Raw genomic sequence first — 27,200 nt, forward strand, 5'->3', positions numbered from 1 at the left:
TATATTGTGGTTCCTTCACTGTCACTGGGTCAATATCACTCCCTAACAGCATTCCAGCCAGTGAAACCTATATTCTATGAACTAATTAAAAAATTGGGGTTAATTTCAGGCTGATAGCATCTGCGCCATGATCAATGACCTCTTCCTGTGCTAAATCATTCTATGAAAACCTGACAAATCATCAGAGATAAAAATGACTCTCAACTCATGTAATTTAATATCAGCGTTTATGTAATTTCCCACCCAGGGCTGGAGTAGCACATTATTGAACTCCTGTCATTATTGTTTGCCTACCCCACTCACTGGTGTTTAACCATGTTTCCCTGCAACCCTAGAAATAATTCCAGTGCATCGGTTGCCTTTACAATTATCTGGTTAATAAAGAGGTGGCTATACTGGAGACTGCTTATGTAGGCAGGCAAATTAATGAGGAAAAGCTGGAAACAATTGGAGAAAGAGGAAATTAGTACACAGCATCAAAAAGAAAAATTTAATACTTTGGTCCCACCCTGAGCGTCAGTGGTAGAGAGAAAGAGAGAACTGGAAGGAAGGGGGCAGAGAAAATAGATGAGGGATAAAATGGGCTAGATGCCATTGACCTATGAGAACAATGTGAGGTCAGGAGGGAGGGAGATCTCAATGATAACAGCTGGTGAATATGCAGCTCCTTCTACCACATTTACTCAATAATTTTGCAAGAAATATTTGACCACTATATTCAATCAAAATATACCATCCCACTCTTTTTTTTTAACCCAAGTTCATTCGTCTATTCTCAAGTGGGGGAGGGAATATCTTATGAAGAGAGTTGAGTAGGTTGGGCCCATACTCATTGGATTATAGAAGGATGAGAGGCAACTTTCTTGAGACTCCAGGACCAAAGGGCATAATCTCAGAATAAAATGTCACATATTTCAAACAGAAATGAAGAGAAATTTTGTCTCTCAGAGGTTGTGAATTTGTGAAATTCTTTGCCACAGGCAAGGGTTAATAAGCAGACATACTTTTAATTAGTGAAGGGATTAAGGATTATGGGGAAAAGGCAGTACGGTGCTGTTGGGTTCAGCCATGATCTCTGCGAATGGTGGAGCAGACTCAATGGGCTGAATGGTCTACTTTTGTTCCTATGTCTTTTTGTCTTATTTATTTTGAAATTATACAATTGGACACCCAGTTTGTCTCTGACATCTTTCCCAGGAGGGGTTTTATGATGCAGTGATACAAGCCCTACCATTCAGCCAGAAGGTACCAGTCAAGCCTACCCTGGAGTGTGTTGTAACAGGTTGATTTATTAAAAAAAAGTAACATCTTCCACCTCAATTTATTAATCCTACCATTTTGCAGTTCCTGTCAATCTCTGACTAGAACAACTGCCATGTTTAAACATTAGACCAGGAGGTGGTATTGTCAGAGACAGATGGATTCCCATTCTTCCCAGCACGTTTCAGATGGAAGTGACTGTCCATGGTGGCTTGACTAATACAGCCAATCTCTCTCAGAAGTTTCAAAATGTCATTTCTGAATTTGACACCAATAAACACATAGAGGATTGGGTTGAGACAGCTGTGACTGAAGCCGACACTCTCTGACAGAACAATGGCAAAGGCCAGTTTTCTGTAGAACTCACAGTCAGCAATGAACACATCCAGTGATCGCAGTGTCTTGATGATAATTGCCACATTGTAAGGAGACCAGCAGATGAAAAACATGACAGTGACCATCAGCACCATCTTGACGGCCTTATGCCTCTCAAAGTTCTGGGCCTTGCACAGAGTTTGAATCACTTTGGTGTAACAGTAACACATGACAACAAGTGGCAAGGAAAAGCCAATACCATGGTACAGGATTTGCTCGGCCAAGAGCCAGTCGTTCGCCCTGATGTCATCTGATGGGTAGGTGCATTTGGAAATGTTTTCTGGAAACTTTGTCTCAACTTTTAAGAAGACAAGAGTTGGAATTTGAAGGATGAATCCTATGGCCCAGACAGCTGAGCAGACCAGGTGCACATACCGGGCTTTGCGTTTTTTGTAGGTTTGGACCGCATAGACAATTGCCAGGTACCGGTCAAAGCTGATGCACCCTAAAAGCAGACTGTTGCAGAAGAAGTTGAGCTTGTGAAGGGAACCTATCACTTTACAAAGGAAAGTTTTGAAGCGCCACCCCAAAATATTTTCCATAGCAATGAAAGGAAGGCCCAGGACAAGGAGAAGATCAGCCATTGCCAGGTGCAGCAAGTAATTGTCAGTCGGAGTCCGGAAGTGCCTGTAACGTAGCAGGATCAGCAACACCAAGCCATTGCCAATGGTCCCGAACAAGAAAACTAAAAAATAAAGCAAGGGGACAAGAACTTTCCGGAAATACTTGGGGGTTTCATCTTCTTCAGGGCAGTACGTTTCTTCATATACCATGTCCTCTGTAAAATTTTCATACAAGTATTCCTGAAATCAGAAAGAATAAAAATCGCAAACACTGAACTGAAAATGGTTTAAAAAAAATTAATTTGCAATTATGTCTACCTTATTCTTCCTACAAATTCCTGTCTTGATTGCTACCAAGTGAGCAGTTCTTATTTACAGATCTGACCTTAGACTTTTAAAAAAATTTAACTTATTTTTCTTACCAACATTTTTGGAGATGTTATCACACACCTGTGGAGTAGGTAGGATGTGAACCTGGGCCTTCTTATCCAGGGGTATGGAGACTACCACTGTGTCACATGATGGCCCTAAAAATGTTATTGCACAACTCTGGAGCATGTGGTTCTTGAACCTGTGTTATGAAGATGTGGGTGTACTGTACCTTTTAGAAAGTTAAAAGCTAGCAGAACTACATGACACTCCAAGTGTTCTGAATAAGATACAATGTAACCTTTTGGTCTAGCAGCTAGTGTAGCTGGTTGCCTCGAGACAAAAAAAAACAAATTTAATTTAGGCCAATCCAGTTAAATTATCTCCCAAAAATTACCAAACTCCAATTAAGTTTGAATTTAGTATATTGACAATATTAAAAGCTAATGACACAATCCAATGCTTTAGGGGTATAAGACTGGGGCAAATTGAACAGTTGGAGGAACTGCTAAGCCACCAACACATGCAAGCTGCCCAGAGAATAGCTCTCTTAAAAGTATCTTTAACGATCAGTGACCTGTGAAACAGAAACCCTAAGAAGAAGAAAAGAAGAAAGAGGAAGATACAAAGAGAAGATTCGACAGCTGGCTGGTTTTGAAATTTGAATTGTTGGTAAATCTTAATTGGGGGTTTTATCAGACCAGTATTATAGAAGGGAAAGGAGGAGATGGGTGTGGGAAAAGATCTGCCACCCTACCAATCCACAATAGGCCCACAAAAGCAAAATTGGCCAACGGTACCAAAAAACACCCAGAATGCACACGCAAACTTACAAGCCAAATCAGACAGCCCTTCCAGACAAGGGAATACACTTCAAGCTCACTAACAATGACACAGCACCACAGATATCTCAAAGCCCCAAGGGCAGTTTTGCAACCCAGCAATACCAAAGCCACACAAAGAGCAGGTCAGACAGAGAGGCATCAGCAAGGACATGCTCCAGGCATAGGACAATGGAAGCACCTCACCACTTCAGAGGAGACATGAACACCTACCTGTGAAGAGGAATGGAACCATCGATACTGTCAGGATGTTACATTGTGTGAAGGAACAGAACATTCATCTGATAACTGTTTTCCAATTAGCATCCTTGTAACTAGATTACTCCATTTCCAGATACATTGTATTTTCCCCATTTCTTAATCAGCCTTATTGTGCAGCATTATTGTAAATAATTGGTCTCATCCTCAGTTCTGGGAAGAGAAATTCTGATCTACCTGTACAGATTGTCAGTTCTGTGTCAGCCTAGTCTGTTTCTCTTCCACCGATATCGCTTGCAATAAAGTGTTTGTCAATTTCACTTCGAGCTGTGCTTTGTGATCTCTAACCTATTGGGCAAATGTTTCTGACAATAGGTGAGAGAAAGGAGTTGTAAATAGTGTTAGTTAATTATTCTCTGTTATATTTTAAGAAATAAAGTTGTTAATTTTTACTTTAAATAGTTATTGGCCTCTTGAATTTTCACAGATTACTGTACAAGATAAATCTTTTCTGTGTTGCTAAGGGATTTACCCAGTGTCGTAACACCTGGGTCTCCTGGGCTGTAAGTAAGGACACTATCACTGCATCACAAGAGCCCCTAGACACAGCTCTGAGATTGGGTCCTTGTCACTTTCACCTTAAGTATAGGGCAAGTTAGCATCATCTTCTGATGAAATCTGTAACTATATGGGGATTGGTTCAGGATAATGTCAGTGCACTCAATATCCATATGTTTACTATATTGATCAGAAAGCCTCCAATCACCAACCAAACACTTCAGTCTCTAATATTATCATTTTTTTACATTTTTCAATGTAATTGATGAGCAAGACATTTCTTGGGGATGAAGCTCTAATTATTTCATGGGGGAGGTGGAGAACTTTACAATTTCAAGTTGGCATGCTGAGAAGTAAGAGCAGACCATTCCTCCTTGAGCCTATTTCACCATTCAGTACAATCAATGGATAACCTGTGCCATTGATCACATCTCCAATATACCTCACCTCGAAACCAGAACCCTCAAAACCTGGATAAATCTATCAACGCCAAACAAATATTCTTAAAACAAAATGCTGGAAATACTCACCCAATCAGAGAATTGCTGTGAAGAGAGAAACAGAGTTAATATTTCAGTTCCATGAATTTACATCACATCTATCAATATCAGTTTTGAAATTTTCAATAGACCCTCCCTATTCTCAACAGCTTATTGAGGGAGAGAGATCCAGATTCCCACTATCCTCTGTTTGAACAGTTGCCTCCTGACATGGTCCCTGATCTGCCTGGATCTAATTTGAGGTTCTATCTCCTTTTCTGAATTCCCTACCAGAGGAAATAGTTTATCTACACATTAAGACACATTAAGAGTGTGATGGAAATCAAGGTCCACTATTACATGAGCTGTACTGAACTTATAAATGTTCTATTTAATCACCAAAATGATCAGCTTGTTTCTCTTTATTATGTTAACTGGAACAAGAGACACTTTCACTGAGTTTCTTCAGGAAACACGAAAATAACACATTTATTAAAGAACAAGATCAATGATCAAATAAGATCCTGTGTAAGATTAAACTTTATCACCCTCATCCCAAACACACACACACCCATTAATATTAAGACAGAACAAAAGGAAACAGCTCTGCAGAGTGATTATGAGTGGGAAAAAGTAAGCAAAAAAGAGAATAACATCCAAACTGGTCAAATGCAGAGATAGAATGGGTTGACCTCCCATAGTTCCTGTGATTTCCCATCAATGAGATCCTATCCCGCCTCAGGCAACTGTCTGTGTGGAGTTTGCACATTCTCCCTGTGTCTGCGTGGGTTCCCTCCGGGTGCTCCAGTTTCCTCCCACAGTCCAAAGATGTGCAGGTTAGGTGAATTGGCCATGCTAAATTGCCCCTATTGTTAGGTGAAGGGGTAAATGTAGGGGAATGGGTCGGGTGGGTTGCTCTTCGGAGGGTCGGTGTGGACTTGTTGGGCCAAAGGGCCTATTTCCATGCTGTAAGTAATCTAATCTAGTCTAATTTCTATTGGTCATAGAGTGATGGATGATCTTCAAACCAGATTTCAGATTCAGCTAGAAAATAGTTAGGGGCGCTAATACATGAAACTTACAGGACTCAGAAACACTTCACTGAAGGACAGAGCATGCAAAAATACCAATCTTTCCTTGGCAACATTTTGGTAAGGCAGACCAGGGCTGGACTTACACAGTTAATGGTAGGGCCCTGGGGAATGTTGCTGAACAAAGAGATCTAGGGGCACAGGTACATAGTTCCTTGAAAGTGGAGTCGCAGGTAGACAGGGTGGTGAAGAAAGCATTTGGCATGCTTGCCTTCATTGGTCTTCTAGAATATTATAGGAGTAAAGGAGATGGGACATCATGTTATGGTTGTGCAGGACATTGGTAAGGCCGCTTTTAGAACTGTAATTCTGGTATACAATTCTGATTGCCCTTCTATAGGAAGGATGTTGTTAAACTTCTCATTGAATCTCACAGAATCCCTACAGTGTGGAAACAGGTCATTTGGCCCAACAAGTCTACACCGATTCTCTGAAGAGCAACCCACCCAGAACCATTCCTCTCCCTATTACGCTACAATTTCCCTGACTAATGCATCTAACCTACACATCACTGAACACTATGGGCAATGTAGCATGGCCAATTCACCTAACCTGCATATCTTTGGACTATTGGAGGAAACCAGAACACCCAGTGGAAATCCACGCAGACATGGGGAGAATGTGCAAACTCCACACAGACAATCACCCAAGGCTGGAATCGAACCTGGGACCCCTGGTGCTGTGAGGCAGCAGTGCTAACCACTGAGGCACCATACTGCCCTTATGAAACTTTATGAACCTAAATAATGAACCTACATTTTACCTTACAGAAAAGATTTATGAGGATGTTGCTGGGACTGGAGGGTTTGAGTTGTAGGGAGACACTGAAAATGCTAGGGCTTTTTTCCCTGCAGCACTGGAGGCTGAGAGATGATCTTATAGAGGTTTATAAGATCATGGTGGGCATGGATAGGGTGAATAGCCAAGGTATTTTTCCTAGGGGGATGGACTCCAAAACAAGAGGGCAGAGGTTTAAGGTGAGAGGGGAAAGATTTAAAAGAGACCTGAGGGGCAATTTTTCATAAGAAGAATGGTGGTGTATGGAATGAGCTGCCAGAGGAAGAAGTGGAGGCTGGTACAATTACAACATGTAAAAGGCATCTAGATGGGTATATCAATGAAAGGGGTTTAGAGGGAAATGGGACCAGGCCAGATTGGGATGTCTGGTCGGTACGGACAAGTTGGACTGAAGGGTTAGTTTCCATGCCAAATGACTCGATAATTCTATGACTTCTCCAACAACTACCTATAATGTGACTGAACAAATGTATACCTCAGTCCAGTGGCTTTTGCAATGCAATGAGCAGCACAGATTATAAGTGTTTTTCCAAGTCCAACAATCAAAATAAGTTACCTATATTTTACCTTCTTTTGAGAAGATTTCATAGTCAGTGGACTTTGGTAAGCAGCAGGCAATCCCAGTTCTCTTCAACCTCTTGACTTCCAAAAAGTCACAGCATAAAAGCCTTTGCAATCATTCTAATCCTCCATTTTCCATTCCCCATAGTCTATAAATGTATATATATTGTGTTTGTTTGTGTATGTGTGTATATGTGGGGCAGGGAGGGGTGGAGGTTCTAACACAACTTCAAAGGCTTGGTTTATGTTATAACTTAAGCTGGGCGATTGCACCATCACCCTAGTCCTACTGTTCCACATGGTCACAACATTCAATAAAAATAACTTGTATGGTTGTCAAGGTGGTACTTATATACCACATAAAATACATATGCATTATAAATAATATATCTAGCACCAAGTTTCTTAATAACACAATTATTGGTTTATGGTGAAAACAAAACTAATACAAAGAAGATGCAATGATTTGTTAACATACACAGTCAGTAATATAGAAGTATAAATACTTAACCCTCTAAATATCCCCAAAACACATTCTCACAAACACACTCACTTTTCTGGAGAAGACAAAAATTAATAAAAAGTGGACACATTTATATACATATTCTCACTTGCTCTTTACTCGTATGTTATACAATTATCTCTGATCCCTTCTAAGTACTTAGATAATTTAAACATTTTTGGCAAAGCATAAAAATTGCAATTTTTCCCCCATATTATAAACAAGTTTGAAGCGATAAGGCTGAAATAGCAAGCTCCATTGAAATAGGCAGAGGCTTGAGGATTATGATCATTATATGTAGACATAGGACCTATATTTCAAAATGCTTAACAGTCACTAGCAATCTCTTAGTTTACTTTACTAGTGTAAGGTATTTTTCTTGGAGTTGATTTAGATTTTACTTAGGAAAGTATTTCACTGGCTTCTTTATGGCAACCCACCTTGATGTAATGGACTGCACCAAATCCCAGATCACAAGGATCAATTACTCCTTGAAGACCTTAATGAAGTTTGGTATAGCCAACACCAGTTTAGTGATCAGAATGACTTTTAAATTCTCAAAAGATGCTTGGCAATCCAATGACCATGCTGCTTTGGCTTTCTTTTGGAGAGAATTATTCGTGGAATAATTACAGTATTAACAAATTTGTACAAGCTTGCTATAACATCCATGAATCCCCAAAACTCTCAAACATACAAAGTCAGAGCGGAAGTAAAGCATGAGCCTGCTTCCCCATTCAATAAGATCATGGCTGATTTGTTTACACTTTGAATTCCATATTCCTAATCACCCCAATATTCTCTGATTTTTCTGCCTAGCAATAATATATGAACATTAGAAAAACAGATTTTTCAAAATATAAGACAAGAATTGACAATGGTTACCATTTGAATAATTATATTTGAATGAATTGAGATGTTACCATCTTCCAAGGTGGGATCTGAACCCATGTCCTTAGAACATTGGGCTCTGGAATACTAGGCAAGTGATATTACCACTACATTGCCTCTATAAAATGCATTTTCACCATTCCTAGGATTATCTTTAAATTCCAGATTCATAAATTGAGTTTCTACCAGTCATCAATATGGGATTTAAACCCATGTCCCCAAAGCATTACTCTAGTCCTTCATTACAAATATTGCAACATTACCACTTTATCACCACAATCAATATTTTCCATTTAGTTTTAGGGCCTGGGAACGCTTAGTTACAATTCTTGTACTTTTTCACTCTTTGGCAGAACTTGTCCTCACCATACAATATGCCCTGGTAGGTTACCACTGAGTTTGCAAGTTCACTTTGTGCAAGGTTTATCACCAAATCATAATCATGGAGTCATAGAGATATACAGCATGGAAACAGACCCTTCGGTCCATCTCGTCCATGCGACCAGATATCCTAATGTAATCTAGTCCCAATTGCCAGCACTTGGCCCATATCCCTCCAAACCCTTCCTAGTCATATACCCATCCCGTTGCCTTTTAAATGTTGCAATTGTACCAGCCTCCACCAATTCCTCTGGCAGCTCATTCCATACACGTACCATCCTCTGCGTGAAAAAGCTGCCCCTTAGGTCTCTTTTATATCTTTCCCCTCTCACCCTAAACCTATGCCCTCTGGTTCTGGACTCCCCCCCACTCCAGGGAAGAGACTTTGTCTATTTATCCTATCCATGCCCCTCATTATTTTATAAATCTCTATGAGGTCATCCCACAGCCTCTGATGCTTCAGGGGAAACAGCCCCAACCTATTCAACCTCTCCCGTAGCTCAAATCCTCCAACCCTGGTAACATCCTTGTAAATCTTTTCTGAAACGTTTCAAGTTTCATAATGTCATTCCAATTCGAAGGAGACCAGAATTGCATGCAATATTCCAAAAGTGGCCTAAGCAATATTGTGTACAGACGCAACATGACCTCCCAATTCTGATACTCAATGCTCTGACCGATAAAGGAAAGCATGCCAAATGCCTTCTTAACCTGCACTCCAAGGTCTCTTTGTTCAGCAACACTCCCCAGAACCTTACCATTAAGTGTATAAGTCCTTCCCTGATTTGCTTTTCCAAAATGCAGCACTCCATGTTTATCTGAATTAAACTCCATCTGCTACTCCTCAGCCCATTTGCCCATCTGATCATGATTCCGTTGTAATCTGAGGTAACCTTTTTTGCTGTTCACTACACCTCCAATTTTGGTGTCATCTGCAAACTTACTAACTATACTTCCTATGTATCCATCAAAATCATTTGTCTAAATAGCAAAACGTAGTAGACCCAGCACTGATCCTTGCTGACTACAATTTCTTAAAGAAAACTTCTATTTGTTCTAAGTGACCATTTCAAATGTTAACGTATACCAGTACATCATAAAATTATCTACACAATTTAGAAATCAAGCTACCACTTGATTCACCAGTGTCTAAAGAGTTGCTGGAACATTTTTCAGTCTGAATGGCATCATTCAACATTGAGAAGGTCTGATGTGAGATGAGCTGATATTCCTTTAGCTGTGGATGACTCGCCAGTATCCCTTTATCTCCCACCAATCTCATTACCATATCATTCTCCAAAAAATGATACTGCTTCAACAGATTGTTTTGACACAGCCAATTTTTTTTCCCCTAGGAATCTGAGGTGTTAATTAGACAATTACTTTCACAGTCCTTCTGATAATTCTGCTTGGACCAATGGCCTGTGCTTTCAATGGTTTACCTTGTAAAGGCAGTAATACCAATTCCATGTTTGAACTAGTCGGGATTTGGCAAATATATTAGCCCATTGTCCCATGGTTTTTTTTGTGATGCTTTTATGTGTCTCTGAGCTACTTTCCAGGCTCCAGTGAGCTGGTCCTGGAACATTTATGCATAGTTGAACATGATGACCTGTTCTGTTTCTTTATTGAGTCATAGAGCCATACAGCATGGAAACAGACCCTTTGATCCTACTCGTCCATGTATCCCAGATATCCTAAATAAATCCAGCCCCATTTGCCAGCATTTGGCCCATATCCCTCTAAACCCTTCCTATTCATTTACCCATCCAGATGCATTTTAAATGTTGAAACTGAACCAGCCTCCCCCACTTCCTCTGACAGTTCATTCCATACACGAACCACCCTCTGCCTGAAAAAGTTGTCCCTCAACTCCATTTTAAATCCCCCCCTCTTACCTTAAACCTATGCCCTCTAGTTTTAGACTCCCCAACCTGAGGAAATGACCTTGGATATTCACCCTATCCATGCTACTTATTTGATGAATCTCTATAATGTCACCCCTCAGCCTCCGACACTTTAGGGAAAACAGCCCCAGCCTATTCAGCCTCTCCCTGTAGCTCAAACCCTCCAACCCTGGCCACATCCTTGTAAATCTTTACTGAACCTTTTCATGTTTCACAACTTCCTTCCTAAAGCAGAAAGGCCAGAATTGCACGCAGTATACTTAATTTCAAAGGTCCCCTTACTTTATGTTCATAAACTAAGTCAGCAGGCTAGTCAATTCATTAGGTAAACCCTGTGTGACAAACAAAAGAAATTCCAGTCCCAAGACAATGTGCCCTGATTATCATTTTGAGGGTTTGTACCTTTCCAAAGCTCTCTGTGTCTGTGGGTGGCAAGCTGAATGGATTGATCTTCATCAGTAATTCATTTTTGGTAAAGAAATGAGTTAATTTTTCCACCACTACTTTATCAGTAATTGATCTCAAGGGAATATGACCTCTAGGAATTGAGCAGTTATATCCCTGATTGTAAGGATATACTGTATCCTGCTTTTGTTTTTGCTAAAGGACTGACACAATCCACACTTTACTAAATGGTTCCTCAAAACTGGCATGGAAATTAATGCTTACTTTACCAATCCATGACGTTATTATTTTCCCACCACCTAGCACGTAGTGCAGTTTTGTATAACATGCCTAATGTCCTGGTGAAGAGCTGGCCATAAAACTTAAATATATTTGCATCTTTCAGATTCCTGCACGTCTGACTATAGGAATAGGGCTACCCTTATTCTTTCTTGACAATATTTGAGAGGTACCACTATAAGGTCAACCGTCATTACTCTTTGCCTACTGGCCTGTAAGATGTCTCCACTTCTTCATTAGAGTCATATAGTAATATTCAGGAACTCCTTCAGCTTCAATTAGTTTGAGTCAATCAGGTTACTTTATTGAACTTTGATTGGTTTAGTGAACTTTGACCTGAGAAGATTTATTGAACAGTTTCTTCAGATTATCCCCACAGAATTTTGACAAGAATTCTCTGTAATTCTCAGGTATGCATTTTTCACATCTGCAGTCAGAGCTACAACTCTCTTGCACTCTATACAAGTGCCTTTCTCTGTATTGACCTTGTGAACCTTCATAAAACCCATGGATTCACCTCACAACTTCCAATTATTTGCCTAAGGATTTCTCAGATGTGACAAACACTAGTAGATGTAGTGTATTTGTATTTCCAAAAGGCCATTGAATAAGATGCCACATAAAAGATTATTGCACAAGAAAAGTGCTCAAAGTATTGGGGTAATGTATTAGTATGGATTGTGGTTTGGTGAACACACAAAAGACAGAGTGGGATTAATGGATTTTTTTCAGGTTGAAAACCTTAACCCTAACACTACCATATTGCATAACTAATGCAATGACACAAGTATCAGTCCTAGGGGCCCACTTATTTACTACATACATTAATGGAGCAGAGTGTAACACATCTAGATTTGCCTATGATATGAAAATAGGTGGGAGGGCATGTTGTGATGTAAGGAAACGCAAGGGGATATAGATTGAGGAAGGGGGAAAAATCTTGGAGTTAATGTAGGAAAGTATGAGGACATACATTTTGGTAGGAAGAATTAAAGGGTAAGCTATTACTTAGATGGAGAATGACTCCAAAAAATTAAAGCACCAAGGGATCTGGACACTCTTGAACATGAAACTCTAAGAGTTAGCATGCAGCTGCAGCAAGTCATTAAGAAAACAAATGGACTTTGGTATTTATTCCATGGGGGTTGGTATTTTAAAACAGGGAAGCCTTGTTCCAACTGTACTGGGTGTAGGTGAAACTACACCTAGAGGTACTGTGTACCGATTCAGTCCTTGTATTTAGGAAAGTATCGACTGGCATTGAAGGCAGTTCAAAAAAGATTCAGATGAACCAAGAATGGCTAAACAGATTAGCCTTTATTCCTTAGAGTTTACTAGAATGAGGAGTGATCTTTTGAAATACAGAAATTCAAATGGAGTTTGATGGAGTACATATTGAGATGTTTCCACTAATGGGAGAATCTTGAACTTGGAGGGGGGGAACATAGTTCAGAATAAATATAAACCCTTCTAAAACTGAGAGCTGAAGGAATTTATTCTCTTAGAAGGTGGTGAAAGCCTGGAATTCTCTACCAGAATGTTGCTGAGGCTAGATCACTGAAAATATTTAAACGGAGGTAGATTTTTTGTTCAAATATCAGGGAGTCGAGGACTCTGATGGACTGGGCAAGAAAGGAGTTGAAGTTTGGGTAGAGCAGCCATGATCTTGTTTGATGGCACAGCAGCTTTGAGAGACCAAGTGGTCTACTCTTGCCCGTATTTCTGATGTTCTTATGTTCCAGTAAGTGATTTAATTGTCCACTACCACTCACAATTGGATGTGGGAGAACTGCAATGCTTAACTCTGTTTATCAATTGACGTTTAAGTTTGGTACCATAGACATCCTGCCTTTATAGATTCAGTAAGGTTGATATATCATTTCTCAGTGTGCCTGGCACGCCCTCCTGCACTCTCCAGTGAACCTGGCTGATTCCTAGACTTGATGGTAATGGGGATATGCCAGCTCAGAAATTTGCATTTCTGTCCATTTGTCTCGATCTGTCCATTTTAGCATGATCGTACTGACACACAACACACCAGAATGGATCATCAATGTAAAGACAGGATTTCATTTCCACAAGGACCACGCAGTGATTCCTCCTACTGAAACTAACATAAACAAATGCATTTGCAGATTGGTGAGGATGAAGTCAAATTTGTTTTGCCTTGACTGTCTGCCATAGATCCAGTCTAGCAATTATATACTTTAAGACTCAGCCACCTCATTCAGTTCAGGTCCTCCAACCAGAGTCAATTCTACCCCCAAGCCATTGTCAGTGCATCCTCTAATTGTTGTTCAACATAAAAGAATACTGATTCATCAGAAGAAGGGGTGCAGTACTTGATAATCAGCAGGAGAATTCTTTGTTCAGTGAGGACTTTGAAGGAGATTCCCTCCTGTCTTTATATGTGTTGTCACCTCTGCTGATCCTGTCTTGCTGATGATACAGGACATATCCAGGGATGATGGCTGTAGTGTCTGGGACATTATAGTTTTGATTCTGTGAGTATGACTATGTCAGACTGTTGCTTGACCATTTGGTAAGATAGTTCTCACAATTTTGGCACCGGTTACAACAATGAGGAGGATTATGGAGGGTCAACAGGGCTATGTTTGCCATTGTTGTTTCTGATCCCTAGGTTGATGCCAATTGTTCCAACCAATTTCATTACTTCCAGATGATTTTAGCCATGTGTTACAATTGAGGAGCTTGCCAGGCCATTTCAGAGGATAGATAAGAGCCAAAGGAGAAGAAGATCATGGACGGTTATCAAGAATTTGTGTGGGGAGGATGTGGAAGGAACCTAACAGCACTGCGTGGGAAAAGGATGCACAGATTTATAGAGACTAACATCCTCCCCCACTAAGCTGGGGATGACAGCTGCTGTGCCCAGAATGAGGCATTGACAAGCTAATTTATCATCTGCGGCCTCAGAAACAGAAGAATCTTCACCACAGTCCCGGGAGACTGAAAACAAGTGTTCCAGAATCTAAATGAAACGGGTCAAATCAGAACCTTACTCATTTAGAGACTCTATTTTGAGACAACTGTGTCTTATATCTCATGCTACTTATTTCTGAAACCACCATAATTCTCAGTTGCTTTAAAGGTCCTTTGATAGTCATTCAGTAAAAGCCCAATTTGGATTATTTTGAGCCATTAAGCAGTCATGATAATTCTATGTTTGGTCAGCATTGCACAAAAACTAATTCCATCAGCCAATCACAGTCAGTGATGAGGACACTAATGTTTTAGTCTTAATTCGATCCTGTCCCACAACAGTGACAGGGAAAGTTGGAGAAATTGTTTTTATCGAAGCATAGAATGTTTTCTCCACATGGAATCACTAAGGCGGAAAATAGCAAGCCTTTTCAGGGAAAATTTAATGGATTTTTGAAGCAGAAATACAGTGGGAGTAATTTGGGATTAATACAGGGGTATAGGGATTTAGTGGGCAGAGGGATTAGTTTAGAATTAGTACAGGTCTCTAGGGAGAGAGCAGCGAGAAGTGTAAACTAGAAAACCTTATTGAGATAAAGTTAAAAATCACATAACACCAGGTTATAATCCAACAGGTTTATTTGGAAGTACAAGCTTTCAAGAGCTCTGCTCCTTCATCAGGTAGCTGTGGTGCAGGATCATAAAACACAGAATTTAAAGCAAAATTCTGTGTCTTATGATAAGACTGGTCCTCATCTTCCACCTCACTGACCTTGGATACATCGCATCATCGTCCACTATTTCTGCCACCTACAAACAGCCCCATCAATAGAGATATATTTCCCTCCCCACCTCTATCTGCGTTTTGGAGAGACCACTCCCTCCACGACGCCCTTGTCAGGTCCACGAGCCCCACCAACCCCCCTCCACTCCCAGCACCTTCCCCTGCCACCTCAAAAAGTCCAAAACCTGCGCCTACACCTCCCTCCCTCACCTCCATCCAAGGCTCCAAAGGATCCTTCCACATCAATAGAAATTTACCAGTACTTCCACACACAGCATCTACTGTATCCGTTGTATTCTTTGTGATGTTTTCTACATTGGGGAGACAGGATGCCAAGTTGCGGATCATTTCAGAGAACATCTCCGGGACACCCGCACTTAACCAACCCTACCACCCTGTAGCTGAACACTTTAACTCCCCCTCCCACTCCACCAAGGACATGCAGGTCCTGGGTCTCCTCCATCGCCAAACCCTAACCACCCGACGCCTGGATGAAGAATGCTTTGTCTTCCACCCTGGAACCCTCCAACCACAAGGGATCAATGTGGATTTCAGCAGTTTCCCCATTACCCCTACCCCCACCTTATCCCAGTCCCAACCTGACAATTTGGCACCACTCTCATGAATGGTCCTACCTCTCCATCTTCATTCCCACCTGTCTGCTCCACCCTCCTCGCCGACCTATCACTTTCACCCTTACCTTCATCTACTTATCGCATTCCCACCCTGTCCCACCCCCCCACCCATTTATCTCTCAGCCGCCTTGGCCCAAAGCCTTATTCCTGATGAAGGGCTTATGCTCGAAATGCAATTTTCCTGCTCCTCGGATGCTGCCTGACCAGCTGTGCTTTTCCAGCACTACACACTTCGACATGTGTGATTTTTAACTTTGTCCACCCAGTCCAGCACATTCACGGTATTGAGCTACAGATGGAAAAAGCCATGGAGAAATGGAAAATGGGGATGAAATTTGTAAAATTTATGCACTACCAGACCAAAAGCTAACATTGGTCGTTGTGCAGAGGGTGAGTTAGGTGCAATTTAGAACATGGGCAACAGAGTTTGGATGTGTCCATTTTTATGAAAGGTGCAAGATGGAAAACCAATCAGAATAGTCACAACTAGAGCAAAGACAGAGATGAGGGTTTCAGTAGTGGATGGTGCAGAAGGTACAGAAGATACAGAAGCAGAATCAGTAACATTTCCAAAACAGAAGTTGGCAGTATTGGTGACGGAGTTGACATAAATATTTGAAAGCTTCTCTTTCTAAGGTGACACAAGATACTTTTTCCTCTGTTAAAGTGCTGTACTGTATAAGTGCAACTGCTGGTTGTACAAGACCAGTTATATATACACACTGTACAGCATCACTGTATAGGATAAACTCACATCCTGTACAGTCTATTTGAAATTCTGGACGAACCACTGTAGATTCAACAATTTGATTTTGATTTGGACTTTCTGATGGTGCAGCCCTTTTCCTTTCCTGTGTCTAGCTCCTGATCACTCCAATATACACCTATACATAGAGAGCAGCAAAGTTATAGAGTTAAAACAAAACAGATAACTGTGGATGCTGGAAGTTTGAAACAAAAATAGAAATTGCTGGAGACGCTCAAAAGGCATCTGTGAAGAGAAACAGAGGTAACGTTTCAGTCTGGTGACTCTTCTTCAGACAGTCAATTTTCTGAAGAAGGGTCACTAGACTCGAAATGTTGACTTTGTTTTCTCTCTACAAAGGTCATGGAGCTGCTGTAAGTTAAATGCACTATCCTTCATTCCTGATGTTCTCAATTTATAATAAATATTAAACATGCATTTCTAAAATACCTTAGAATGTACTGTAGCATTTTACCATCAGTGAAAAACCTTTTATTGGAGCAGTCATTATTGTAATATCGGAAATATAGTCAAAAAGTGTTGTGCTGGAAAAGTACAGCTGGTCAGGCAGCATTCGAGGAGCAGGAGAATGGACGTTTTGGACATGAGCCCTTCATCAGGAATGTGGAGGGGGAAGGGAGCTGAGAGATAAATAGGGAGATGGGGATAGGGCTGGGGGTAGGTTGGTGGGAGGGTGATAGGTAGGTGCAGGTGGAAGGTAACTGTGATAGGTCGGTGGAGAGGGTGGAGTGGATAGCTGGGAAGGAAGAGGGACAGGTAGGATAGGTCATGAGGGCGGTGCCGAGTTGTGGGAAACATGACAGCCAATTTGTACAATTTAAGAAAGATGCCACAGATAGCAATATATTAATGACCAGATATTCTGGTTGTTATTAATGGTTGAAGGGTACATATTGTGTCCTGGACAATAAGGAGCACTTCCTTGCTCTTTTTAAAAATTATGTCATAGAATTTTTCATGTCCGCTTCTTAAGTGCAATTAGGGATAGACAACTGGCACTGCCAGCAACACCAACCTCCAATAAAAGAATTAAAAAGTAACTTGAGAAGGCAGATTGGACCTTGGTTTAATGTCTGATCTGAAAGACACACCTTTGACAAAGAAGCACTCCCTCAGTACTGACCCTTTGACTGTGTAGCACCCCCTCAGTATTGGCTCAATGCTCAATCCTTTAGTACTGATCCTCCAATAGTATAACAAGCCCTCAGTACTGACTCTCCAATAGTGCAGCACTCCCTGAGTATTGACCCTCCAACTGTGCTGTGCACACCTCAGTACTGACCCTGTGACATTGCAACATATTATACTGGAACTCAATGCGTGAACATTTTCCCTCATTGTTTGATCAGAATGATAATGGATAGATTCAGCAACACTGATTTTACAATTCTGAACAAACTAATCAGAATGAATACCTCACTGGAACAGTGAGTACGTGTGCGAAAAACACTACCGTAGCAGTGGTTGTTTTCTCGGTTAATCTTTATGCTGTACACGCACTGACTCTTTTTTCTATTAGTGTTGGCTTCTATCTCGCAGCATCTGGAAACATGAGCTCATCCAAAGAACTGATGCCTCTATTTGAACTCCAATCAAGTCCTGTGTTAATCTTTCCATTCTCCCTATGTCCATGAAATCTATTGGCTCCCAGACGAGTAATTAGCCATTTTAAAATTCTCAACTATGTTTTCAAATTCCTCCTTGGCCTGATTTTTTTTCCCAACTCTATGGCCTTCTCTGCCCTACAACTCCTCTACATTCCTCCAATTCTGGCTTAGTTGGCATCTCTGATTTTAATCTCTTCCCCCGTGGTGAGTGAACCTTCAGATGCTTCAGAACTTATCTCCCTGTCTGCCTTTCTCCCTCACCTTCCTCTTTTTAATACACTCCTTAAAGCCTACAATTTAACCAAGTTCTTAAACACCTGTCTTGATATCTTCTTCTGTGGCTCAATATTTCTTTTGACTTAGAAGTGCCTTGGGATAATTTATTACTTTAAAGTCATTATGTAAATGAAGATTGTATAGTTAGTGCCCAGATTCTTAAAGGCATTTCCAGATGACCTGGGTTCGCTTCTTATATTGGGCAGTTTGATCATTTGAAATCAAAATCTTTCTTAATTTTGGAAATAGCAAAGTTGCAGCAGTTGAATTGACCATGAAGTTGAGAGGTCACATTGCAGCTGTACAGGACATTGGTTAGACCACTTTTGGAACATTGTGTGCAATTCTGGTCTCACTGCTATCGGAAGGATGTTGTGAAACGTGAGAGGGTTCAGAAAAGATTTACAAGGATATTGCCAGGGTTGGAGAATTTGAGTTATAGGGAGAGGCTGAACAGGCTGGGACTGTTTTCCCTGGAGTGTTGGAGGCTGAGGGGTGACTTTATCGAGGTTTATAAAATCATGAGGGTCATGGATAGGGTAAATAGAAATGGTCTTTTCCCTGACGTGAGAGAGTCCAGAACCGGAGGCCATAGGTTTAAGGTGAGAGGGGAAAAATTTAAAAGGAACCTAAGGGGCAACTTTTTCACACAGAGAGTGGTACGTGTGTGGAATGAACTGCCAGAGGAAGTGGTGGAGACTGGTACAATTATACAATTTAAAAGGCGTCCAGATGGGTATGTGAATAGGAAAGGTTTAGAGGGATATGGACCAAATGCTGGCAGATTAGGTTAGGATATCTGGTGGGCATGGAGGAGTTGGGCCAAAGGATCTGTTTTCATGCTATACTCTATGGTCCTAAGTGTTTGTAAAATAAAGGTTGGTTCACTTAATGTTCTTTTGGTAAGGGAACCACCAACCATATGTGCTCTGAACTCTGCTTAACTCCAGTCTGACACTAGTAGAGTTGATGTAGCCCCATTAGTGCTTGGCAAAAAATGGGTATCAATGGCAGCAACATCCTGAGACTGAGTTGAAAATATAGTATGATGCAAGTTAATGGGAAGATAGTGGGAAACACCATCATCTGGCACACAGAATACCTTCAACAGTGCCTGACATAAATAAAGAAGTAAAGTTGACAATTTGGTTCAGAGATGGAAGACGATGTCACCTTTTGCCTCATTTACTTGTGGTGGTTCATGCTGCAGGTAAAGATCTGATTTTACCTATTTTTAACTTAAAGTAGATCAGATAGGGGGTCAAATTTGTTGAAGTTGTATGGGAAATTTGATTAAAAGTTTTGAAAGCAAAAGAGCAAATGTGGACATTGAGAAATAAAAATATAAATAGGGAAAGCAATCCATGAGATCCATCTGTGGATCTAATTATCTAAAGGGGTTCCAGACAGTATGGGATTAAAGGGAGAAAATATTCAGAGAAGACTAATAATCCTCCGGATTGCAAGAGTTTTAGATACCTGTAAAGCACAAGTAAAATATTGATAAAGAGAGGAAAATAAAATATGACAGTAAATTAGCCAGAAATATAAAAATAGATAGATTTTGTAAGTAAGTTAAAAGAGATTAAGCAAAAGTAAATGAAGAAAATGATTTCTGAGACTGGAGAAATTACAATGGAGAATAAAGAAATGATGCAGATATGAAAAAATGTTTTGTCTGTCTTCGCTGCAGAGGATAACAAAACATACCAAAAATAGCATCAGAGAAAGTATCAGAGAAATAAATGGGACCAAATGTTGATGCATTCCCTGGACCTGACAACCTGTATACTAGGGTTTGAAATGATATGGTTAGGAAGATAATAGATATCACTAATTGTGATCTTCCTAAATTCCCTGGGTGCGGAAGCAATCTCGGGGGATTGAATGATAGCAAATATAATATGGCTACTTAAGAAAACACGGAGAATGAAATCAGGGACCTACAGAGCAGGTTAACCTGATATAACTGTTGTTATCATCTAAGAGCCATGCCATACGTCAGAGGCAACCGCAGTCTGCAAACGTTTTGACCATAGCAACAGTGAACAACCTAACTGTTGGAGTTCTGGTTAGGCTGGTCTTTGATGTTGCCTTGTTGCTTCCTTCTCATGGTCTCTTGCTGCTTTTTCATTAATCCTTCAGGTGGTAATTAGGCTTCTAAATGAACATATCTGAATGACTACCTTCTTTTTGATACTCTGTAAGTTTTAGCTTGTCCTTCCAGGTGCATTTCGTACTGCTTTGTTAGAGCTCTTGTTCCTCCACCCAGTTCACCATTAGGTTTGTTCTTAAGAAACACATGACTAAGCTGACGATTTTCTCTTCTTCCTCTTTCAGAATGACCCAAGCTTCACAACCCATAATTCATTATTGACCAAAACTTTGGAAATTAGGAAATATGACACATAGAAAATCATAATATGATAAAGCACAGCAAACATGGTGAAAGGGATATCATGTTTGACAAATTTATCTCTTGCAAATTTACATAGCAGCTTCATAAAGGGAAACCAGGGGATTCAGAACAAAAACAGAAAACACTGGAAAAATTCAGCAGGTCTGGCAGCATCTGTGGAGAGTGAAATAGAGGTAACGTTTTGAGTCCAGTATGATTCTTCTTCAGAACCAGTGAGATTAGGTTGGATTTTCAATAGGGACTCAGTATGGTGTTGTACAAGATCTGGCATGGATAAAGAATTGGTTAAAGAATGGAAACAGAGTTGAAATAAACAGGGCATTTGTATTGTCATCTTGTTATTAACAAAGCAAAAGGATCAATATTTGGGTAAAGGCTATTTACAATTTAATTTAATGTCTTGGATGCTCAGGCTGAGTATAATATGTCTAAATTTGCTAACAGTTCAAAGCTAATTAAGAAGGTAAGCTGTGATAAAGATAAAGAAGCAATAGGGTTATGGTGAGGTAATGTGACTAGGAACAAAGGTGACAGAGAACATTGCTGTAGGAGTTCCTCAATGTCATCTCCTAAACCCAATTACCTTCAATGAAGACCTTCCCTTCATTGTAAGATCTGAATTGGAGATGTGGACCAATTCCTGCAGAATCTAAAGATGTGCAGGTCAGGTGAATTGGCCATGCTAAATTGCCCGTAGTGTTAGTTAAGGGGTAGATGTAAGGGTACGGGTGGGTTGCACTTCGGCGGGGCGGTATGGACTTGTTGGGCCGAAGGGCCTGTTTCCACACTGTAAGTAATCTAATCTAATCTAATCTAATCTAATCTAATCTAATCATTTGCGACTCCGCAGAAATTGAAGCATGTACTTGGACAAAATACATGTTCGGGCTGTTAAGTGGAAGTAACATCTATACTGCAGTAGTGCTAAACATTGACCATGTTCAGTAAGAGAGAATTTAACACTTTCACCATGGCATTCAATAGCATTACAATTGCTAAATCCCACACAATCAACATCCTAGAGGTTACTAATGACCAGAAACAAACAGGACCAACCCATGTAAATACTGTGGCTACAAGAGCAGGTCAGAGGCTAAACATTCTGCGGTGAGTAACTAGCTTCCTGACTCTCCAAAATTGTCCTCAATCATATCCCCCCTTGTTTTCTCTGATGTAAAGAAATCAATTGAAGCCCATCTAATCTCTCCTTATAGCTCAATTTTTCCATCTCAGGCAACATCCTCATGAACCTCCTCTGTCCCCTCTCTAGTGCTATCACATCCTTCCTGTAGTGAGATGACCAGAACTGCACACAGTACTCCAGCTGTGGTCTGATCAATGCTCTGTACAACATGACTCCTTGCTCTTGTACTCTATAATATAACTGATGAAAGTAAGTGTTGCATGTGCCTTCTTATCTATCCTATTCATGTATTCTGCTGACTTCAGGGATCTATGAATAATTACCCCAATAATATCCTTCTGTTCCTCTAAGCTACCCAATGTCCTGCTGTTCATTAAATACTTCTTTATCTTGTTTCTTATTCCAAAGTGCATCACTTTGCACTTATCAGGTTTAAATAGCATCTGCCATTCGTCTGCCCATCTGTACAACTTATCTATATTTTCCTGTAACTTACAACCTTCTTCTTCACTATTAACCACTCTAACAACATTAGTGTTATCTGCATATTGATTAGCCCCCCCCCCCCCCCCCCCCCACCTTTTCATCAATATCATCTATGTATGTAACAAACAACAACGGTCCCATTCTGATCCTTATGGTACACCACTGGACACCAGCTTCAAACAGCCTTCTACCACTACCCTTTATGTCCTTGTACTAAACCAATTTCTAGTCCACCTTGCCAAATTTCCCTCAATTCCATGTGCTGGATGTGTGGTGATGCTGGGGCACTGAGTAAATTTAAGGAGGAGATAGATTTGTAATTAGCATCAAGTTGAAGGGTTACAGAAAGCAGGCAGGAAAGTGGAATTGAGGCCAAGATGAGATCAGCCATGATTGTATTGAATGGCAGATCAGGCTTGAGGGACTGAAATTCCTACATCTGCTCTGAGAGCTTACATTCTTCTGACAGTGCCTTCCAAACCTATACCACATAGAAGGACAAGGGCAGAACATACACAGGAACATCATCACCTACAATTCCCCTCCAAAAATAATACCATCCTGATCGGAATTCTATCTCTACTCTTTCAGAGTCATTGGATCAAAATCCTGAAAGTCTTTTCCTTACAACCCTGTCCCTTAGACATAGAGGACTGCAGTCATTTAAGAAGTCAGCTCACCACCACCTTTTCCATAGCAATTAGCAATAGGCTATAAATGTGATATGTAAATCCCATAAACGTTTTTTTTAAAAATGGGGGTATGTAACATTATTCATTTTGGAGTGAAGGATAGAAAATCTTTTTTTCTTCTAACTGATAATCAAGTAAATGTCAGCGTTCAGAGAGATTTGGGTGTTCTCATATAAGAAATGTACAAAGGTAATAGACGGGTATAGCAGACAATTAGAAAGACAAAATTCTGTTAGCCTTTATTACAAAGGAGTTGAGTACAAAAATAAGAAAATCTTGCTGCAACTCTGCAGGAGATTGGTGAGGCCATTGTGTACACTTTCAGTCTCCTACCTCAAGAAAGATATTCTTACTTCAGACCAGTTGACCCAACAATTTGCTAGATTCCTGGAATAAGAGGATTTCTGAGAATGGATTGAGTCAAATGGGCCTGTAATCTCTGGCATTTGCGAGGTAATCCTACCAATACATAAAATTATCTTGAGAGGGCATTTACTGAGAAGTGATTTCTCCTGGCTGGGCAGTCTAGAACTGGGGGCCATAAACTCATAATACAACACTTTAACAGGACTCTTGTGACACGGTTGTAGTGTTCCTACCACTGAGTGAGAATGTCCATGTTCAAGTCCCACCTTTTCTGTAGTGTGCCCTAAACATCTTGATGAAAAATAACTAGAATACGCAATTAAAAAACAATCGATTGATCTTGTTTTCCATTATGCTTAAAAACTGAAAAGTCACAACCCTTGGGTAGAGAATTCCAAAGATTCCCAACCCACTGAGATCAGTGAATAGATGAACAATCAAATTGGAAATGAGTCCTAAGATTACACCTGAACAGTAAATTGCTCATATTAATAAATACCATCAGAACGTAGAGTGGGTTACCTAAAAGAATTGCACCATGCAAAATTACAAACTACACTCTACAGACAGTTGTATTCACAGTCTTTATTTCCCCAGCTTATTAATCAATTCTACTGCTAGAATTAAAAGCTCCAAACAAAGCTAAAGAGACGGTCGGACTGTTTCTCAAATTGTTACCAGTGTTCCTCATCATACCTCAGTACTGGCAAATAAGGAATACTTACATCAGTTAGGTTTCCCATGACGAATCTCATCTTGGACATTTACACCAGGTAATCGACGTTACTGATATGTTGCTGAATTGTCTGTGAGTTGCACTAATACATTATTGTCCCTTCTGAATACTCAGAACTGCTGCTCAACACCAGAATCTGGTGTGCAAAGGTGTTTTTTTCAAATGATTGACACTCTTCCTGTCTGACAAATAATGTAAGGGGGAGGAGTGGGTGCCACTGTCAATTTTCCCTTTTATTCCTTGATTTGCATAAAGAATCTGCATTAGACAACATGACCGTAAGCAGCTTTTCAGAGCAGTTGAAAGAAAGAATTACATTCATATAGCACCTGCCCAATGTCAGGATATCTCAAATTGCTTCACAGACAATTAAGTACTGAAGTGTATTCATTTCTGTACATGACCTCTTTATTCCTAAAATTAAAACATCCTTTCTCCTAAGTACTTAAACAGGGAAGAGACAGTGACCCAAAGGATAGGAATGTCATAATGATTAATTAACAGGGAAGAGTATAATCTGAGGCAAAGTTAAGATAAATATAGGAAAAACCTAAATACATTGATTGAAAACCTGATTTTGAAAAAGATTTTGGAGGCAAAGTACAAAGGCATTGAGTCAAAGAGCTACAGGTACAGTGACTGATGGAATAGTTCAAATAGTGCAACAGAGGGAATGAGATACAAGCAACAAACTATAGGGTAAGGGGCAGCAGCTTGTGACTGGAGAAGATTCCTAAGATCAGTTGTGGAACAATTTGAAAATGACAATTTCAAAATGAACAGAAATGGGTACACAGAGTTTATATGGCTTAGTTTGGACAGGCTTTTGTGCCAGAGGATTCAAGGCATTGAGGTTTGCTTCACATTAACAGCAATCCATGTAACATAGGAAGGGAATTTGATTCTAGGGGGGGGATGGTGGTGTGAGTAGAAGGGGTGAGATTGAGGAGGAAGAAACATGATTTTAGGCAGGGTCTGGAGTTAAGAAGAACACATTTTACTTGGCTGTGCCTGCAACTGATGAGGACCAAACAGGTGGCTTTAGTGTTACTGATGTTGAGTTGCAGGATAATCCAAGGCAAGTATGTTGCAAAGTACACCAGTTGCCCTGATCATGGGGGAGATCTTTAGACAATGTTCTAACTTGGTGGTCTCAGTTGGAAGCCTCACCAGACCAGCAACATGTTGGCAGTATTGGAAAAAGTGAGGACTGCAGATGCTGGAGACCAGAGTTGAAAAATGTGGTGCTAGAAATATACAGCAGGCCAGACAGCATCCGAGGAGCAGGAGAATCGATGTTTCAGGAATAAGCCCTTCTTCAGGAATGAGGAGGGTGTGCCAAGTGGGCTGAGATAAAAGGTAGGGGGGAGGGAATTTGGGGGAAGGGCGCTGGGAATACGATTGGTGGAACGAGGTGAGGGGGAGGGTGATAGGCCGGAGAGGGGGTGGGGCCGAGAGGTCAGAAAGAAGATTGCACGTCAAGAGAGTGGTGCTGAATCCGGGTGTTGGGACTGAGATAAGGTGGGGGGAGGATAAATGAGGAAGCTGGAGAAATCTACATTCATCCTGTGTGGTTGGAGGGTTCCTAGGCAGAAGATGAGGCGCTCTTCCTCCAGGCGTCGTGTGGCCAGGGTCTGGCGATGGAGGAGGCCAAGGACCTGCATGTCCTTGGCGGAGTGGGAGGGGGAGTTAAAGTGTTCAGGCACGGGGTGGTTGGGTTGGTTGGTGCGGGTGTCCCAGAGGTGTTCCCTGAAACATTCTGCAAGTAGGCAGCCTGTCTCTCCAATGTGGAGGAGACCACATCGGGTGCAGCGGTTACAGTAAATGATGTGTGTGGAGGTACAGGTGAGTTTGCGATGGATATGGAATGATCCATTGGGGCCTTGGAGGGAAGTAAGGGGGGAGAGGTGTGGGCACAAGTTTTGCACCTTCCCCTGCGGTTGCAGGGGAAGGTGCCGGGAGTGGAGGTTGGGTTGGTGGGGGATGTGGACCTGACGAGGGAGTCGCGGAGGGAGTGGTCTCTCTGGAACACTGATAGGGGTGGAGAGGGAAATATATTCCTGGTGGTGGGGTCTGTTTGGAGGTGGCGGAAATGACAGAAGATGATACAATTTATCCGGAGGTTGGTGGGGTGATAGGTGAGGACCAGTGGGGTTCTATCCTGGTGGCGGTTGGAGGGGCGGGGTTCAAAGGCGGAGGTGTGGGAAGTGGAGGAGATGCAGTGGAGAGCATCCTCGATCACATTGGAGGGGATATTGCGGTCTTTGAAAAAGGAGGCCATTTGGGTTGTTCAGTATTGTAATTGGTCCTCCTGGGAACAGATGCGGCGGAGGTGAAGGAATTGGGAATATGGGATGGTGTTTTTACAGGTGGCAGGGTGGGAGGAGGTATAGTCTAGGTAGCTGTGGGAGTCGGTCGGTTTGTAGTAAATGTCTGTGTTGAGTCAGTCGCCCGAGATAGAAATGGAGAGGTCTAGGAAGGGGAGGGAGGAGTCTGAGATGGTCCAGGTAAATTTGAGGTCGGGATGGAAGGTGTTAATAAAGTGGATGAACTGTTCAACCTCCTCGTGGGAGCACGAGGCAGCGCCGATACAGTCATCGATGTAGCGGAGGAAAAGGTGGGGGTTGGTGCCAGTGTAGCTGCGGAAGATGGACTGTTCCACATATCCTACGAAGAGGCAGGCATAGGTGGGGCCCATGCGGGTGCCTATGGCTACTCCTTTGGTTTGGAGGAAGTGGGAGGATTGGAAAGAGAAGTTGTTCAGGGTGAGGACCAATTCAGTCAGTCGAAGGAGGGTGTGAGTGGAAGGGTACTGGTTGGATCGGCAGGAGAGGAAGAAGCAGAGGGCTTGGAGGCCTTCATGATGGGGGATGGAAGTGTATAGGGA

At 41.2% G+C, this 27,200-nt stretch overlaps 1 protein-coding gene across 1 annotated transcript; it reads right to left on the bottom strand.

The window, feature by feature from the left end:
- Nucleotides 1–1,269: 1,269 nt before the first annotated feature.
- cxcr5 (chemokine (C-X-C motif) receptor 5) lies at nt 1,270–24,446 on the bottom strand. Its single transcript, XM_072593466.1, has 2 exons — nt 24,303–24,446; nt 1,270–2,438 (listed from the first exon to the last, which is right to left on the bottom strand). Exons 1-2 carry the CDS (start codon nt 24,339–24,341, stop codon nt 1,380–1,382), a joined length of 1,098 nt encoding a protein of 365 aa, XP_072449567.1. The 5' UTR covers nt 24,342–24,446; the 3' UTR covers nt 1,270–1,379.
- Between the last annotated feature and the right edge of the window lie 2,754 nt (nt 24,447–27,200).

The sequence above is a fragment of the Chiloscyllium punctatum genome, chromosome 23 (assembly GCF_047496795.1).
Source record: "Chiloscyllium punctatum isolate Juve2018m chromosome 23, sChiPun1.3, whole genome shotgun sequence".
Taxonomy (NCBI): Eukaryota; Metazoa; Chordata; class Chondrichthyes; order Orectolobiformes; family Hemiscylliidae; genus Chiloscyllium; species Chiloscyllium punctatum.